The sequence below is a fragment of the Saimiri boliviensis genome, chromosome 1 (assembly GCF_048565385.1).
Source record: "Saimiri boliviensis isolate mSaiBol1 chromosome 1, mSaiBol1.pri, whole genome shotgun sequence".
NCBI classification, from domain to species: domain Eukaryota; kingdom Metazoa; phylum Chordata; class Mammalia; order Primates; family Cebidae; genus Saimiri; species Saimiri boliviensis.
The window spans coordinates 49,179,392-49,198,505 of NC_133449.1; the positions used below are offsets into that span (position 1 = coordinate 49,179,392).

General features: G+C 40.0%; 1 protein-coding gene across 1 annotated transcript in view; it reads right to left on the bottom strand.

The window, feature by feature from the left end:
- Window positions 1-19,114, bottom strand: part of ZC3H8 (zinc finger CCCH-type containing 8) — a 50,739-nt gene extending 31,625 nt beyond the window's left edge. Inside the window, exons 1-3 of the mRNA XM_003942491.3 lie at window positions 18,940-19,114; window positions 14,224-14,308; window positions 2,266-2,488 (exon numbers count right to left, since the gene is read on the bottom strand). Coding sequence (XP_003942540.2) covers window positions 2,266-2,488; window positions 14,224-14,308; window positions 18,940-19,013 — 382 coding nt within the window. The 5' untranslated portion in view covers window positions 19,014-19,114. The remainder of the gene's footprint in view (window positions 1-2,265; window positions 2,489-14,223; window positions 14,309-18,939) is intronic.

Below are 19,114 nucleotides of genomic sequence, written 5' to 3' on the forward strand. Positions count from 1 at the left end.
CTTGTTACCCAGGCTGGAGCGCAATGGCGCTATCTCAGCTCACTGGAGCCTCCGCCTCTTGGGTTCAGGCAATTCTCCTGCCTCAGCCTCCTGAGTAGCTGGGATTACAGGCACGCGCCACCATGCCCAGCTAATTTTTCGTATTTTTAGTAGAGACAGGGTTTTACCATGTTGGACAGGATGGTCTCGATCTCTTGACCTCGTGATCCACCCGCCTCGGCCTCCCAAAGTGCTAGGATTACAGGTGTGAGCCACCGCGCCCGGCCCCTAGGCCATGCTTTTACCCAAAATGGGGTGGGCTACTTTTTTGGGTTTAATCTTCTCTTACAAATTGCTTGACGATACAGACACATATTTACACACACAGACACACATTTGATTGCTCTCCCTCTAATTTAAAACCATAAGCAAAAGCTTCCAAGGTTACAGAAAGAGGTACCTTTAAAAGTGCCGATTTGGCACCCGTGGGTGATTACGCCACACTTCCACCCAAAATGGGGTGGGCTACTTTTTTGGGTTTAATTTTACTAAATTCAATGTTTAGACTTCCTTAAATATTCGTTCCTCCTGGGTGTTCAGCCACTGGGTGCATTGACACTGCAGGGCCTCCTTGCTCTGCTCTGGCGAGGCTTTTCCACCGGGCAAACACCTGCCTGGGAGCGCTCTTAGGATGCATTACCTCGGCGAGCAGGAGTTCCCCGCAGGAATGCTTTACAGGGCGAGGCAAACCACCTAAGAGACTTTTCCCCGCCATTTGCTATCTGAGACTCGCTTCCTGGCCAACGCACCTTGTTTTAAGTAAAAATAGTGCCTTCTGGAGAGTTTCCCTAAGGCCTAGCCTGTTGTTTTCAGGAAGGAGATTCAGAAGGCGCCAGCTGGCCTGCTCTCTGCCTTCTATTGAGATGCACCGTGGATGACAGAGGGGGAGGGAATCCCAAATGCCTGGGTCTCCCTCCTCACAAGGTTACCAGGAGCTATGACTGCACCTCGGCACTCCAGCCCGGGCAACAGAGTGAGACTCAAACAGAAAAAAGAAGTATGATTTACAATAATTTAGGAAAGTTATCTAAGGCTCAATAAGTAAAAACTGGCATAATACTGACCGGTCTTTCTAGAAGCTCGGACTAAGGGACCAAAAAGAGAATTATGATAATACATCCTGGATTCTCTATTCATTCTTTTTAAAAATATGTACGGTATTGTCAAGAAAAAGGATAATAAAATCAGTCTTACAAGCTCTAAGGCAGATCATTGTGAAGTGTTAAGAGTATGATGGATCTAATTAGGAAGTGGAAAAGTAAAAGCTTTAAGTGTTTAAAATGACCTCATATATTACTGTCAGATTTTTCACTGAAAACATTTTAAATAGATTAAGTTTTTATTTATCTATCTATCTGTCCATCCGTGCATGTATCCATCCATCCACCAATGGCATGATCATAGTTTACTAGAGCCTCGAACTCCTGGGTTCAAGCAACAGATATCCATTTTAAAGAGAAAACCAAAAAAAAATGACAGCATTAAAAATTTATTTTTTTCGTTTTTTTTTTTTTTTTGAGACAGAGTCTTGCTCTGTTGCCCAGGTTGGAGTGCAGTGTACAATCTCGGCTCACTGTAACCTCCACCTCCCGGGCTCAAGTGATTCTCATGCCTCAGCCTCTTCGGTAGCTGGGATCACAGGGGTGTGCCACCATGCCCTGCTAATTTTCAAGGTTTTACCATGTTGGGCATACTGGTCTCGAACTCCTAATCTCAAGTGATCCACCCACCTTGGTGTCCCAAAGTACTGGGATTACAGGCGTGAGCCACTGCACCTGACCAAAAATTTCATTTATAATTGCCATTTGCCCTCATATTTATGGCTAAATCTCATTTCAGTAATCTAAAAGAATATATTTCTGAGTCACAGTCTGACAGCCATTCCAGTCAATGCCTCTTTAAATGACAGCAATAAAAACAGGCATATCCTATCCTTTATACATGCGGAGGCCAGGACTTTAGCATTCTCCCTTTAGAAATAGACATGGCCTTTGATAACTCACCTCCATCTTCCAGCTCCTCCTACAAACTGAACATTTAATGCACCGAGAGGCCAGGTCTCATGTGGGGTCTCAGGCCATGTAAGGTCATGTCTGGTGTAAATATCCATGAAAACCATATTCTTACCATGAGATAAAGTGCAAGGAAAAATCCTCTGTCCACATACGGACAACTGTGACTGCTTCTCTAGATAAACTTTAAATTATAAAATAGTTTGACTCTTACCCTGTGGAGTATCTTTTACTCCTTCTTTCTTCATAGATTCTTCAGGTTGAGCAGCATTTGCCATTTCTCTGGCTTGTATGTATTGCTGAAGCTCTTTGGCAAAATTATCTTCTGGTTCCTGATTGCAGATATCCTTATCACTATATACATCATAGTCCTTACTTCTTGATTTTCTATGCAGTGAACTTTTTGGTGATATTGCAGAGTTTCCAAAGTGTCTGAACTAAGTAAAAATTAAAACTTCAATTAAAAAAACCTAGCATGATTCAAAACAATCTGGCTATACAGAAGAAAGAAGATTGGCTATAGATTGATCATTGCTGAAGTTGGGTAATAGGTACATGGGGTTCATATACTATTCTTTCCACTCATATTTGAAAATTTCTGGAATTAAAAACTAACCACTATGACATATCTATCATTAAAGATGATTTGAGGGAAGATTCTAAATTTGTACACTGTATGCATTTGACTGAATTAAAAGTCTAAACCCCTAAATTTTAGTTATTTGATATGAGGATTACATTATTTAGTTCACACATTATGTTTCTGCCTTTGCATTGACAGTACTTTTAAACATCTTTCATAATTTATCATTTCATAAAACACCAAGTAAACTGTAATGGCCCATATGAAAACTCAAGATATCTTTCAGCTACCAAAGCCTAGTCTTTCTCCTATAACTCACAGCAGTGGTAGCAGCAATGATGACAAGAAATAAAGAACTACCCTGTTCTCTGTAATCGAGTTAACTTTACTTTTGGAAAAAGTTTCCTAATTCCGTTATTGCAAGTGCCCAAGGCAATGGTGAGGAATTCTGGCACCCACAGGAACAGGAACCCAGGTATGGGAGCTAATCCTAGAGGAGCCCAAGCTGATCACAGAAGATGACTTAAAGCAATTTCTGCATAAAAATTTTCAAGTATTGGTTACGCATGTGTCTACACTTGGTGACACAGGTATATCAAAGTGTATAATTATAATTAGTATGTAGGACACATTTTAATCAAAAAGTTTATTTTAAAAAATGATCAGGGCTCCTATTCTGATGTCAGGAAGAAATGGTATGCCTATCATTACAGTGAACAAATGATTCTGTTTCACAGCATACTTTGGGGCCTGGTCCCTTATTTGCTTTCACGTAGCTAAGAAGCAAACTCAAAACAAACAAAAAATACAACAAATGGAAGAATCAGGCCGGGTGCGGTGGCTCAAGCCTGTAATCCCAGCACTTTGGGAGGCCGAGGCGGGTGGATCACGAGGTCGAGAGATCGAGACCATCCTGGTCAACATGGTGAAACCCCGTCTCTACTAAAAATACAAAAAACTAGCTGGGTGTGGTGGCGCGTGCCTGTAATCCCAGCTACTCAGGAGGCTGAGGCAGGAGAATTGCCTGAGCCCAGGAGGTGGAGGTTGCGGTGAGCCGAGAGCGCGCCATTGCACTCCAGCCTGGGTAACAAGAGCGAAACTCCGTCTCAAAAAAAAAAAAAAACAAAAACAAAAACAAAAAACAGAAGAATCACCAAAAAAAAGGACCAAAAAACTAAACTGTTAAATTGGGCCACCTAATATATTAATATAGTAACAGTTTGCTTTTAACAGTTTACTTTTTTTTTTTTTTTGATGGAGTCTCATTCTATTGCCCAGGCTAGAATGTTGTGGCACAATCTCAGCTCACTGCAACCTCTGCTTCCCAGGTTCAAGCAATTCTCTTGCCTCAGCCTCTCGAGTAGCTGGGACTCCAGGTGTGTGCCACCACACCCAGCAAATTTTTGTATTTTTGGTAGAGACACGGTTTCACCATGTTGGCCAGGCTGGTCTCGAACTCCTGACCTCAAGTGATCTGCCCACCTCAACCTCCCAAAGTGCTGGGATTACAGGTGGGAGCCACTGGGGTGGCAACGGTTTACTTTTGATGGTTAATTTCAAAGTTAGGAGTTGCTCCACCAGAGAATTGATTATAAGCCTAGAAAATGAACGTGCTCCCTGCTTAAAGAATTCAAACGAGCTGAGGAAGTTTCTTGATCTGACACTGGCCTCAATTGTACCTTATCTTTACTACACAGACAAGACTACCAACCAATCTATTATCTTCAGGCATACTTTGGGGCCTGGTCCCTTATTTGCTTTCACGTAACTAAGAAGCAAACTCAAAACAAACAAAAAATACAACAAACGGAAGAATCACCAAGAAAGAAAAAAAAAAGTTCTTGTCTCCAAGACAAGACAAGCTTCTTGTCTCCAAGTCTTAAGAAGGAGTACCTTTTTCCCACTAACACCACAGAAGTAAACTTGTAAATATAACTTCTAGACTGATAGATTAGGGGTTGGCAAACTTTCAGCTTCATCACCTGTTTTTGTAAATACAGTTTTACTGGAACACCAGTCACATCCATTCATTTACATATTGTCTTAGTTGTGACAGAGACAACATGGCCCATAAAGTTGAAAAGATTCACTATCTGATCCTTTATGAAAAAGTTGGCTGGCTGTGATAGACTATAGATATACACAGATAGAATCTGTGATGGATTATGTTTACCTTGGTTTTAGCCTTTAATTTTATTTAGTTGGCATGTAGGAACCAAACGATTATTTAGTATGCAGCAGCTCCTATGAAGTTTAGCTTAATCAAATACATAGACATGAGATTTTCTTCAGTGCATCTCAATCAAAATATTAAAATGATCCAAATGAGTGAATAAGTTCCCTCTGCCTGCACAAAACACGTAGGCCGACAGTACTGAAGCAGATTCCTTTTATGACAAGTAATACGTCTGACTTGTATTAAATGAAGACATGAAACAATCTGGCAACATTAATAAAGCCAGGACAATCATCAATTGTGCTGTTTTATTACACAGTAGGGATGAATATTACTAATGATTATTTTCAGAGGGCATTGAAATATATAAAATACAAATTACTGAAATACTTTTCTTCACTTAGTTATAAACTTATTACTTCAGTTTGTTTATTGTCTAATTTAGGAAGTACACAAACATGATTATAACCCCATTCTCCCTTTGTAACAGAGTCTAAATAACCATTTTTTGATTCAAGATGGTTTACTGAACTAGTATGGCCTCCAGAAGCCCCCCCCCCCCAAGTATAAAAGTACAGGTAACAACGTCTCTCGCTCTGCATGTGTGTGTTATGTTTGTGTGTAGTATGTGTGTGTGTATGAGGGGCATGAAGTGCATTCATCAGGAACTGAAAGTCAACAAATTTCTGGCAGACAAAAAGGAAGTTATGCTCTAAAGTTTGGGCTGAGGTACAGTGTGAGAAATGGGACCATAAATGAGAATGAATTCAAATTCTACATGAAACAGACAAAGCTGTCACAACAAATTCTCTCTGCCCTATCCCTCTCCAGAACACAATCACTCAGGGACTTTTCCCTAGGAAAAAAGAGAAGGCTGTTATCCAAAGAAACGGAAGAGAATGTCTGGTAAAAGCTAAGTCTTCATATGTGGGTAGTAAGACCATCCATATGGAGGTACTACATCTTCCACATGCTGACATTTGGGAGCAACCCCTACCAGAAAAATACTCCATCCTACTCACAATAAAGCACGAATGAATTCTCACCCTGCTGTCCAGAGACCCCCCTCTCAAGGGCCTATGGATTGAATTCAGAAAATTCAGTGAACTTGAATGAGAAGAAAACCACGTATTTTCAACAACCTCCAAACTGACATTTGGTATTTGAACAAAGGAAGTATGTTCAAATATGTTCTTCTGTTTTGAACATAGGAAAAGAAAACATAGCAGTATCAGCAGTATCTGTGACTGTCACTAATACAAATCATTATATTTTCAGATATCACATTACAGTTGTTGCAGATCTCAAAATATCTTTTATGTTCATGGCCACTGCAAAATTAGAATAATCAGACTCACTTCTCTGCTAGGTCTTATTATTCAGTATATTATTAAAGAACATATTACTCTATAGCATTTGTTTTTAATATTTTGATAAACTGTATTTCAATCAAATCAATTCCCTCTGTAATCAAACATATTTTATTTTATACACTTTAAAAACTCTGAAAAGAGGTCCATGGGCTTCATCAGACTGCTACGGGGTACATGGCACAAAGTGGGCTGAGAACTGTTACGCTGCTGGGAAACCTCCTACCCACAGAGCCCACTTACTTACCACCCAGTCAGGCTTCCCATTTAGAGGAAAGGCCTTTAGAGACACAAATTTACCAACACATCAGCAGAGGACATCTATGAACTCTCCGGGTCTTTCTTAAATGAATGGACAACAAAAGAATACAAAGGCATGTGACAAAAATCTAGAGCTGGAGTCAGCAAACTACAACCCAAGGGCAAAATCCACACTGCCACCTGTGTTCGTAACCAACTACAAGCTAAGAATGAACTTTACCTGTTTTCATGGTTGAAACAAAATCAAAAGAATATTTTATGACACTTGGAAACTATATAAAATTCAAACTTCAAAGTCCATAAATACAGTTTTATTGGAACATAGGCATACTCATTCACTTACATATTATGTGGTATTATGTGGCCTGCTTCCTTGCTACAACAGCAGAGTTGAGTAGCTGCAAGAGAACTTTATGGCATTCTCATCACTTCAGAGAGATGCTCTGTGCACTACAAATTGCCCTGACAGTTATAAATTGACAACATTTTGAGTGCCTCATTGAGTACCTCTTGCCTTTTTTTTTTTTTATTACCAGTGCATACCTACCACATCAAAACATGAAAAGCATTCAAATATCAAGTATTTAGAGGCACAGTGAACTGTGGATTATTTTACTGTCAAGTCAGATGGTAAAGCACTGTGGTTATTATGTGACAATACTACAGCAGTGCTAAAAGGACACAATGTATGTTGACATTACAGTATTAAGCATTCATCACAATATTCCCAACTCACGAGAGTAAGAGAAAAATTAGAAAATTTTAATCCAGCTCTCTTCTGATTTTTTTTAATTAGAAAATTTAAAATAAATTAAATCATCCACAAATTTTTCTTTCCAAAAATAAAACAAAGCTATAATCAAAGTAAGTTTCATTTGTAGCCAATCAAAGAAGGCTGACAGTTGATTTCATTTGTAGCCAATCAAAGAAAGCTGAGGTTGATTACAGCAGTTAAAGAAATCTGTCCAGAGAAAATAAAGTTCTTAAGACAAGTGGCCTTTTGGCAAAAACAGCTGCTCAAAGACATGAGGAAACTGGAGCGTTATCAGACAATGTAAAATCAGGCAAATAATTTCCAGTGGTTTTCCTTGGCTTTTAATGAGTTCACAGGTGTTACTGACACTGCTCGATATCACTATGCTGTTCAAAGTTAAAACAAGATCTCCATATGCACATTAATTTGCAGCAGATATATTTTGCACAAACAGTTCCAGAAGTGTTTTTTCAGACTTTAGTGCAAGTGCTTCAAAATTCATTTAACTATGCAACTGAGGAGCTTCCGCCTAACCTTCAATTGGCAATAATTCATCTGCAATGTAACAACATACGAAAAGACAAATCTAAGGGAAGAATCAAATAAAGTTCCACAAATGCCTTACAGGCAATGAATATGCTCAATTAAAATCATATTCTGGTGAACTGTTATCAGTATTTGGTAGTATCTATATGTAGTAAAAAGTCATTTTCAGAGATGAATTATTATTATATATCAGCATAACAGATGAATCTTAGCAATGAATATTGGTAAGAAACAACTTTGAACCCCAATTAAGCAAATAATTACCTCACAAAGAAGAATCCCATTTTTCTCATTAGTAGACTTGTATTAAAAAACAATGATTATTATGTACTGAATTCTATCAGTCAAAAGTTGTAGAAACTTGTTTTCTCTCCTTCATTATATAAGTACCTACATAACATCCTCAGTTTTGCTTCTTGGCTTAAAAACCTAAAATACTGATTGCCTTGTCCTTTATAGAATATGCTTATAAATGTCCTTTATAGAAAATGTCCTTTATAGAAAATGATCCCTGATCTACAGAACATAACAAAGAAGAAAATTACTGAAAAACAGATCCAGAAGAAGCAACTATCATTTGAGAAAAAGAACTCAAAAATTAAAAAAAAAAAACAAAGATATGCAAAATATATTCAAAAACAATGTTAGAAAGCTATCAAAACAAGAATAAGACCTTAGTTCAATTGTAATTTACGAAATAATGATAAATAGAAATAGAGAAAATACATTGGGATATAAAGAAAAAAGAGAAGCCGGGCGCGGTGGCTCAAGCCTGTAATCCCAGCACTTTGGGAGGCTGAGGTGGGTGGATCACGAGGTCAAGAGATCGAGACCATCCTGGTCAACATGGTGAAACCCCGTCTCTACTAAAAATACAAAAAATTAGCTGGGCATGGTGGCACGTGCCTGTAATCCCAGCTACTCAGGAGGCTGAGGCAGGAGAATTGCCTGAACCCAGGAGGCAGAGGTTGCGGTGAGCCGAGATCGCGCCATTGCACTCCAGCCTGGGTAACAAGAGCGAAACTCCGTCTCAAAAAAAAAAAAAAAAAAGAAAAGAAAAAAGAGATAAAAAAGAAGAGATGATTATGTCTCACTTATAAAGGATGTGAGTAAATAATCTCACCATAACAGCACTAAGCAGAATGAATGAAAAAAAGATTCTCAATCTCATAGAATTAAGAACGCCAAGAATGAAGAGAAGAACCTTAAAGCTTCCAGAGAAAAGAGGATACTTACAAAGATACTAGAATGAAATTAGTAAGCCTTGACCTTTGTAATGCTGGATAGAAGACAATGGAGCAGTAACCTCAAACTTAATTCTATTTCAGCCAGTCTATCAACAATGAGGATAAATTCAAGATATTTTCAGAAATGTTAACAAGAACTCAAAACTCTGTCTTCCATGCATCCCTACATGAGTGTATGCCAACCAAATGAGAAACAACAGCTAGAACATGATACTCAAGAGAAAATTATTCACAAGTTTCATTAAACACTTAGCAATAAATAGAACAAAAGGTATATGAGTTACTTACAAAGAAACTTATAGGTATATCTTATTTTAATGTCCTTCATTTTACTGCACGTCACAAATAACACATTTCCTTTACAAACTGAAGGTTTGTGGCAACTCTGCATCAAACAAGTCTATTGGCACCATTTTTCAAAAAGCATGTGCTCACTCTGCATCTCATTTTGGTAATTCTCACAATATTTCAAACTTTTTTATAATATCTGTTATAGTGATCTGTGATCAGTGGTCTTTAAAGTTACTATTCTAATTTTTGAGGGGTGCCATGACCATGCTCACATAAGATGGCAAACTTAATCGATAAATGTTGCATGTGTTCTGACTACTTCACCAACCAGCCATTCTCCTCCCTCCTTTCATCTCTCCTCAGGCTTCCCTATTTCCTGAGACACTAAGATACTGAAATTAGACTAATTAATAACCCTACAGTAGCTTCTAAGTGTTCAAGTGAAAGGAAGAGTCATCGCTTTCTCTTGAAATCAAAAGCTAGAAATGATTAAGCTTACTGAGAAAGACATGTCAAAAGCTGAGACAGGCTGAAAGCTAGGCCTCATAAGCCAAATAGCCAACTTGTGAATGCAAAAGGAAGGTTCTAGAAGGAAATTAAAAGTGCTACTCCAGTGAACACACTATGAACACAGAACAGCCTTATTGCTGATACAGAAGAAGTTGTATTGGTCTGGATAGAAGATCAAACCAGTCACAACATTCCCTTAAGCCAAAGCCTAATCCAGGGCAAGGCCCTAACTCTCTTCAATTCTATAAAGGTGGAAAAGCGTGAGGAAGCTGCAGAAGAAAAGTCTGGCATTAGCAAAGGTTGGTTCTTGAGGTTTGAGGATAGACAATGTCTCCATCACATAAAAGTATACGATGGGCTGGGTGTGGTGGCTCAAGCCTGTAATCCCAGCACTTTGGGAGGCCAAGGCAGGCAGATCACTTGAGGCCAGAAGTTCAAGACCAGCCTGGCCAACATGGTGAAACCCTGTCTCTACTAAAAATGCAAAAATTAGCCCGGTGTGATGTTGCACATCTGTAGTCCCAGCTACTCAGAAGACTGAGGCAGAATCGCTCGAACACAAGAGGCAGAGGATGCAGTGAACCAAGATCACACCCATGCCTGCACTCCAGCCTCAGTGACAGAGCAAGACACCGTCCCAAAAAAAAAAAAAAAAAGTGCATGAAGCAGCAAGTGCTGATGTAAATGCTGCAAATTATCCAGAAGATCTAGCTAAGATCATTGATGAAGGTGGCTATAAACAACAGATTTTCAATGTAAATGAAACAGCCTTGTATTGGAAGATGCCACCTAAGACTTTCATAACTAGAATGGAGAAGTCAATACCTCACTTCAAAGCTTCAAAGAATACCCTGACTTCACCACTACAATCTATGCATGTAACGAAATTGTACTTGCACCCCTAAATTTACACAAACAAAAAAATACTTTAAAAGGCTTCTAAAAGGTTAACTCTAGTTAGGAGCTAATGCAGCTGGTGAATTTAAGTTGAAACCAATGCTTATTTGCCAATCTAAAAATTTTAGGGCCCTTAAGAATTACACTAAATATACTCTGCCTGTGCTCTATACATGGAACAACAAAGCCTAGATGGCAGTGTGTCTGTATACAGCATGGTTTACTGAACATTTTAAGCCCACTTTTGAGACCTATTGCTCAGAAAAAATATCTTTGGAAATAATATTTTCACTGACAATGCACCCAGGAGCTCAGATGGAAATGAATGATTTTCATGTCCACAAATATAACATCCATTCTGCAGTTCATGGATAAGGAATAATTGATCTGGGCAGAGTAAATTGAAAACCTTCTAGAAAGCATTCACTATTTTAGATGCCATTAAGAACACTCATGATTCACGGCAGAAGGTCAAATGTCAACATAACAGGAGTTTGAAAGAAGTTAATTTCAATCATCAGGGATGACTCTGAGGACTTCAAGACTTCACTAGAGGAAGCAGTTGCAGGTGTGGTAGAAATAGTACAAGACCTAGAATTAGAAGTAGAGACTGAAGACATGACTGAATTGTTGCAACTTCATGATCAAACTTGAACAGATGAGGAGTTGCTTCTTATGAGTGAGCAAAGTGGTTTCTTGAGATGCAATCTACTTCTGGTGAAGATGCTAATGACAACAGATTTAGAATATTATATAAACCTCGTTGATAAAGCATTGGCAGAGGTTGAGAGAATTGACTCCAATTTTGAAAGAAGTTCTCCTGTGGATAAAATGCTATCAAACTGCATCACATGCTACAGAGAAATCTTTTCTAAAAGGAGAAGTCAATTGAGGTGAAAAACTTTACTACTGGCCTGTTTTAAGAAATTGCCAGAGCCACCTTAATGTCTACCAATCACCACCCTCAGCAGCTGTCAACATTGAGGCAAGACCCTCTACCAGCAAAAAGACGATGACTTGCTGATCATTAACATTTTTTAGCAACAAAGAATTTTTAATTAAGATATTTCCTGTTTTCTAAGATAAAGTAGTATTGCACACCTAACAGACTACAGTATAGTATAAACGTAACTTTTATATGCACTGGGAAACCAAAAAATTTGTGTGCCTAGCTTTACTGCAATATTTGCTTTATTGCTGTGGTCTGAAATCAAACCATCAGTATCTCGGAGGTAATGCTCATTCTTAACTTGCAAACTGTTCACCTGGTATTCTCTTTTAAATAAGCTGTGGCCAGGCATTGTGGCTCACACCTGTAATCCCAGCACCTTGGGAGGCCAAAGCAGGCTGATCACTTAAAATCAGGAGTTTGAGGGCCAGGCGCGGTTGCTCACGCCTGTAATCCCTGCTCTCTGGGAGGCCGAGGTGGGTGGATCACCTGAGGTTGGGAGTTCAAGACCAGCCTGACCAACATGGTGAAACCCCATCTTTAAATAAATAAATAAATAAATAACAATAAAAAATAAAAAGAAATTAGGAGTTTGAGACCAGCCTAGCCAACATGGCAAAACCCCATCTCTAATAAAAATACACAAAGTAGCCAGGCAAGGTGGGTGGCAGGCACCTGTAATCCCAGCTACTCGGGAGGCTGAGGCAGGAGAATTGCTTGAACCTGGGAGGTGGAGGTTGCGGTGAGCCAAGATTTTACCACTTTACTGGGCGACAAAGTTTGAGACTCTGTCTCAAAAATAAATTAACCAATTAATTAATTAGCTGTGATATTTACTTGATAACTTATTCACTTTTTATGCACTTGTGAGTGAAGAGCCTGTGCTGAAGCAAGCCTGGTTGGGAATAACCTAGGAGTCCATCTTCCCACAGTACCATTTTGTGGAAACTACGTAAGACAACTATAGAATGTTGTTTCTGCCTGTCTGCTGTAGAAGGCTATTATAATACAAGACTGGAGGAGATAAAAGTGGGCATAAAAGAGTGAGGCCTATGTGACTAAAGTAGCCGAAAAAATGTGTGGGAAGTTCAAGTTGTGATTTCCTGTTGTCAACCTTGGCTCTCATCTTTGGAAACTACACAGGCCCCAAAGGGCAAAAGAAGTTGCTTACACATATAGCTGAGAGGCTTCCAAGAAGATGAAGATACTGTACCTGCTTTATCTTCTGTCCTGTACTCTTTTATAAGGCTAAGGAGGCTGGGCGTGATGGCTCACGCCTGTAATCCCAGCACTTTGGGAGACTGAGGCAGGCAGATCACTTGACCCCAGGAGTTCGAGACCAGCCTGGGCAACATGGTGAAATCCATGTATTGTTTTGTCTCTACAAAAAAAATACAAAAATTAGCCAGGTGTGATGGCGCATACCTGTTATCCCAGCTACTTGGGAGGCTAAGAATTGCTTGAGCCCAGAAGGTGGAAGTTGTAGTGAGCTGAGATTGTGCCACTACACTCCAGCCTGGGTGGCAGAGGAAGACTGTCTCCAAAAAAAAAAAAAGGAAAATTCAGACACAAGGAGAACACCATGTGAATATGAAGGCAGAGATCAAGATGATATTTTTGCAAGCCAACATCACTAAAGATTGCCAGCACTCCATCAGGAGCTAGGGGAGAGGAATGAATAGACTCTTCCCCACAGCCCTCAGAAGGAACCAACCCTGCCAACAGCTTGTGCCGGGACTTCCAGCCTCCAGAACCTTAGACAATAAAGTTCTGTTGTTTAAGCAACCTAGTCTGTGGTACTTTGTTATGGAAGCCCTAATGAACCAATACAGGCTTTAAACTATAAATCACTAAGGTTAGTTAAGTTAGCAAATCACAATCCTCAAAAATGTTAAGTTGAAAAAAGCTGTGTGTGTGCGTGTGTGTGTGTGTGTGTCACAGAGAGAGAGAGACAGTGTGTGTATGTGTGTGTGTGTGTGTGAGAGAGAGAGAGAGAGAGAGAGAGAGAAAGTTAGTTTTGCTCTTATTGCCCAGGCTTGAGTGCAATGGCGTGATCTAAGCTCACCACAACCTCTGGCTCCCAGGTTCAAGCAATTCTCCTGCCTCAGGCTCCCAAGTAGCTGAGATTACAAGCATGCCACCACACGCAGCTAATTTTTCTATTTTTCACAGAGATGGGGTTTCTCCATGTTGGTCAGGCTGGTCTCGAACTCCCAACCTCAGGTGATCTGCCTGCCTTGGCCTCCCAAAGTGCTGGGATCATAGGCATGAACCACTGCACTCGGCAAAGAAGTTTTTGAAACTGTTTACCATCCACTTCAGAAATAACAAAAATCAAAATAAAGGCAATTATTAAAAATAGGTCATGTTAAATGACAATAAAGTTATTGAATAATAATTTCTTTAAAAAGTATAACTAGGTTTCTTTGATACAAGTAACTGGGTCCCAAATGCTGGTTAAAATGAGACAAGTAGGATCCTTCATTAATTTCTCATATCCATTCCTATGTTTTTTCTTTGTTGTTCCATGTGAAACTGAGGAAAAAAATCCATGTTTTCAACTTAAACAGTTGTCAATTTAATCTTACTTTTTTTGAAATTTGCTCGCACTCCTGTTTAGATTTCTCTTCTTGTGTTTCTTCAACTCCTGCAACATCTACTTCATCAACGATTCTGTAGCAAAAATATCAAATAATAGAAAAGGGTTTTTTCAACCTGAAGAGTTCATACCACAGCATTACAATTCACTGCTTTGGCTTGTCTTCAACTTACCCTCAAAGAAATTACAAATTCAAACTCTACTCCAAATACTCCAGATAAGGTACAAAATTAGATGAGCAATAAATGTTAACATATGTTTATGAATAACCTGTAAAACTAAATGTTAGATTATATGATCTTAATATTCAAGTATTAGCAGCTATATAAATCATTCATCCATCATTCCATTAATTCAACAACTACTGAGTACCCACTATATACAAGGCTCCTGGCCTTAGGCCCTGGACTACAATAATGAAAAATGCAGACCCTAACATTGTCTTCTGAGAGCTTTCTATATGCTTGGAAAAAAAAAATAAAGCTATTTCAATATGGTATGGTAAGTATAGGGGCATATACACAGAACACAACCTACACTTGGGGACAGAAGGCATGTGAAGCCTAAAAGATACTTATGAGTCAGGCCGGGCATGGTGGCTCACGCCTGTAATCCCAACACTTTGGGAGGCTGAGGTGGGCGGATCACCTGAGGTTGGGAGTTTGAAGCCAGCCTGGCCAACACGGAAAAACCCCTTCTCTATTAAAAATACAAAATCAGCCAGATGTCGCGGTGCATGCCTGTAGTCCCAGCTACTTGGGAAGCTAGGGCAGGAGAATTGCTTGACCAAGAAGGTGCAGGTTACAGTGAGCCGAGATCATGCCATTTCACTCCAGCCTGGGGAACAAAAGCAAAGCTCTATCTCAAAAACAAACAAACAAACAAACAAACAAAACAACAACAACAAAAAAACTTATGAGTTAGCCAACAAAGAGGAAAGAGGAATGTGAAGGAAAAGGGTATTTTAGGCAGAATGCAGAGTACCTTTTGAGATTAGGAGCGAGACAAACATATTTAAGTGTAAAAATGAAAATGAAAACCTGTTTTCAGACTTACAGGACTGAGAAGCTGATCATGCATATATATAATAGTCTGAGACAATTACTTGAGGATATTCCAGCAAAACTAAAAATGAACCCAAGAACGATGGGAAATACAAGAAACTGGTGAACCAATAAAATGTATAGGTGTATTTGAGCAATGGCTGATGCTAGAGATACAGGGAGCTGAAGAAAATAGTGTCTTAGTAAGTGGTTACTACTGAACACAAGATTGGGAAAAGCTGTGAATTAAAACATGAGTTATACGCCAGATAAAGGCAAGGAATTGGGCAATGTGTCCCATCTTAAGAGAACATGTTACAAAGGGAAAGCCCTGATAGCACAAGGAGAATGTGAACAGTGCTGAGATCTGCGGCTCTTCTTTCAAAGTGACAGGAGGTCAGGCTTCACAGCTTTGTCCAATTCAACAGTTTACACTGACTCACAGCTCCTGAGTTACATCCATCAGATGAGGTACCAACTTGTGAGCCTCCTACAGAAGCCACCATTACAAGAGCCAAAAACCCCAAATACTTGTGAACCTTTATTGCTATAGTATCCAGTAATGAACCATCTCAAGGAGTAGGAGGCAACCTCTCCTTAGGCAGAGTAATAATGACAATAATGACCTTAATATCAGTAACAGCAGCAGCCAACACTTGAATGATGCTTACTCTGTGTCAGAGGCTGCTCCATATGTGTAACACTTATCACAACAATGTTATGACATACATACTAAAAACCCATTTTACAGATGAGAAAACAGTCACAGAAAGGTTATGTAATTGTCACAGAGGTAACAGTGCTGGAGCTGAGATCTGAGCCCCAGTAGGCAGGCAGGCAGGCAGGGCTCCCAAGTATGTGCCCTAAAACCACACTATTATTCTACACTGCCCATTCTAAATGGATGTCTGCTTTCACTGTTAAGGTCTACAGTACTCAGCGCCCATATTAGACCTACGAGCAGGATAGGACAGAGTTGACACCTCTTCTCTGTAAAGCATATTCTTGGCTTAGCTTCAGAGATAGTGAGCTCTCCTAGTTTCTTCTGTCCTCACAGCTGCTACTTCTCAGTCTCCTTCGTTGGTTTCTTGTCTTCACAACTTTAAAAGTCAGTTCTCACACTTCTCTTCTTTGTCTGTATCATCATTTTGAATACCATCTATATGTAGTTCATTTCAGTATCTAAGTCTCCAATCCAAATTCTCCTCTTAAAACAGAACAGAGCTAACTTCCTACTCAACATAACCACCTGAACATCTTCTAGACATGTAATCTTAATATATGCCATACTGAACTCTTGCTCTTCCATCTGAAGCCTAATCCTCTTGCTGTCTAAAACGGCAATGCCTCTCTCAACATCCCTTCCAAAACCCTGAAGTCAATCTTGACTCCTCTCTCACATCCCCCATCCAATCTCTGAGTTAATTCAGTTTGTTCTTCAACACACCCAGGTTTGACCACTTCTTCCACTAATACGACAATCCAAGCTGCTCTGGAGCCCCTACATTCTACTCTCAACACAACTAGAATGACCCTGCTAAAATATGTCAAATGTCACTCTGCTGAAAAACTCTCCAACGGTATCTTGTCTCATTCAGAGTAAAAGCCTTATTTTGGCCCCTACCAGTGCCTCCATGACTGGCCTCCCCCAACCCTACCCCAATACCTCGCAGACTTCCAAGTCCCTCTTACTCCACCCCATCTGTCATTCTGTTCACTTTATTCCCCTAACCCAATCACACAAGGCTCACTCCCTGTGAAGAAGACCTTTACACAGAATTCTCTCCAGCCCTCTAGACATGAAACCCCCTCACCTCCTTCAGGTCCCTGCACAGATTTTTTAAACCTACCAATGTTATCAGTGAGGCCTTCCTTATCTACCTTCTTAAAATATCTACATCCTCCCTACCACCCCACCAGTACTTTCCCTTACTCTTCATTCATTTTCCCCTTACCTTCATTCATTTTCTCAGGGCATTTAATACCACCTAAAATATGATATATTTATGTAGTTTGTCTCCCCTCCCCCAGTAATGTAAATCCATTAGTACAGGAATTTTCATATCTTGTTCTACTGCTACATCCCCAAGGCCATAGCAGGTGCTCCAACGATTTTCTGAGTGAATCAGAAGTAGTCCCATCACAAATTACTTGGAAAAAAACCAGAAACCATATGAGAAAAGACTGATTCATTTGATTGTATAAAACAAAACCACAGCATCCCCATTCCTTTATACAATGAAAACTAATGCCATAGGCAAAGAGAGATGACAATTGAGAGTAAAGTATTTGCAGATAAGAGATCCTAGAATTTCAAAAAGACTAAAAAAGAGAAATAATATGGGCAAATAATATGGACGACTCACCATACTTCCATACCATCCTTCACCCATCATTTTGGCAAAATTCCAAGTGTCTTTTATGTATTGCAGTCAAGTTTTGGAGAATAGATTTCCAATATGCTTTCAGATAGCTGCCGTTGGGATTTTTACATGTGACTATTATCTTTTTTTGTAATAAATTCTTATGTATTTTATAATGTATCAATTAGTTCCCGTTATTTTTCTTAGTAAATTATGTCATCTGCAAGTAATTAGTGTCTTTGTCTCTTTCCAATATTTATAGGCCTTATTTTAGTCATTTTGAAGCTTGGTGATAAAATCATGGGTCCTGGACATAGCTTTTCCACGTACACTGTGCAATCTCGACAGGTTATTTAGCCTCTCCGTGCCTCTCAGCTTTCCCATCTGTAAAATGAGAAGAGCATCACCTTCTCTTTAAGTTTGTTTTGAGGACTGAATTATTTCATGTAAAGCACGAGATAAAGCTCTGGATGATCAATTAAGGTAAAATTTGAGATACAGTGAACAGCTGACCAATATTGAGAGGTAAAATCAACCACAACTGGAAATAGATCTCAGTCGAGGGAAATAAAATTAGTAGATTTAAGGGAGGAGATGGTTCTTAGCATTTGAAATTCAAATAATAAAAAGTGAATATCTGGATGTAATACTACACACTGCTCCAAAAATGAAATCTACAAATTAGGGCCATTTAACAAAGAGTCTCGCTTGCTTTTCCAACGCAATGGAAATATTAAGTCCAAACGGTGTTTGTTGCTTTATTGTGGACTTTAGGGTCCTTCCATGCAAATCAGTGGACTAACGGCTGAGTATCCACTACTTACGCTTTACCTTTTAATAAACTTGTGGTTTCGTCCTTCCTACAGAAAACAGCCTAGTATTTGTCAGTGAAAAAGGTCAAATCATGTCCTTTGAGAGTTTACGGTTTCGTGGAAACAGGCAACAATGGTAAAGACAGACGCTATGGGAATACAGAAGAGGGCTCCTAACCTGCAGCTGTGCAAAGAAAGGGGCGCGCCCTGGAGCCTCCTCGCCCCCACCCCGCTCCCCGAGCCCAGGTTCTCGGCAGCCCCGGCGTGGCAGCCTACGCCTGAGCCCCGTGTCCAGCTTCTGACCCTCAGAACCCCGCACGACCTCTAACAGGTCCAGCGGTGGCGCCCGGCCGGCCCACGTGCTCCCCACTGGCCCTCGCGACGCGGCCCGGATGTAGACCCGGACGGGCTCCAATCCAGAAGGAACTAAGAGGCGGAGTCCGGCTGGGCCCCTGCATTCAAAGGATGAAAAAAGATGTGGGATCACCTTTCGTCAGAATCCGTGGCCGTTTTGCCGAGGGCCGGGTTGGGGGGTTTTGAGAAAAGATTCTCAAAATCCATGACTCAAACTGGGTCCTCCCTTTCGCGAGCCGGGAAACTACAGAGCAACAATCCGAATGCGAAAATATGTACCCACAGCCGCGCCAGGGCCACAGGCTCCG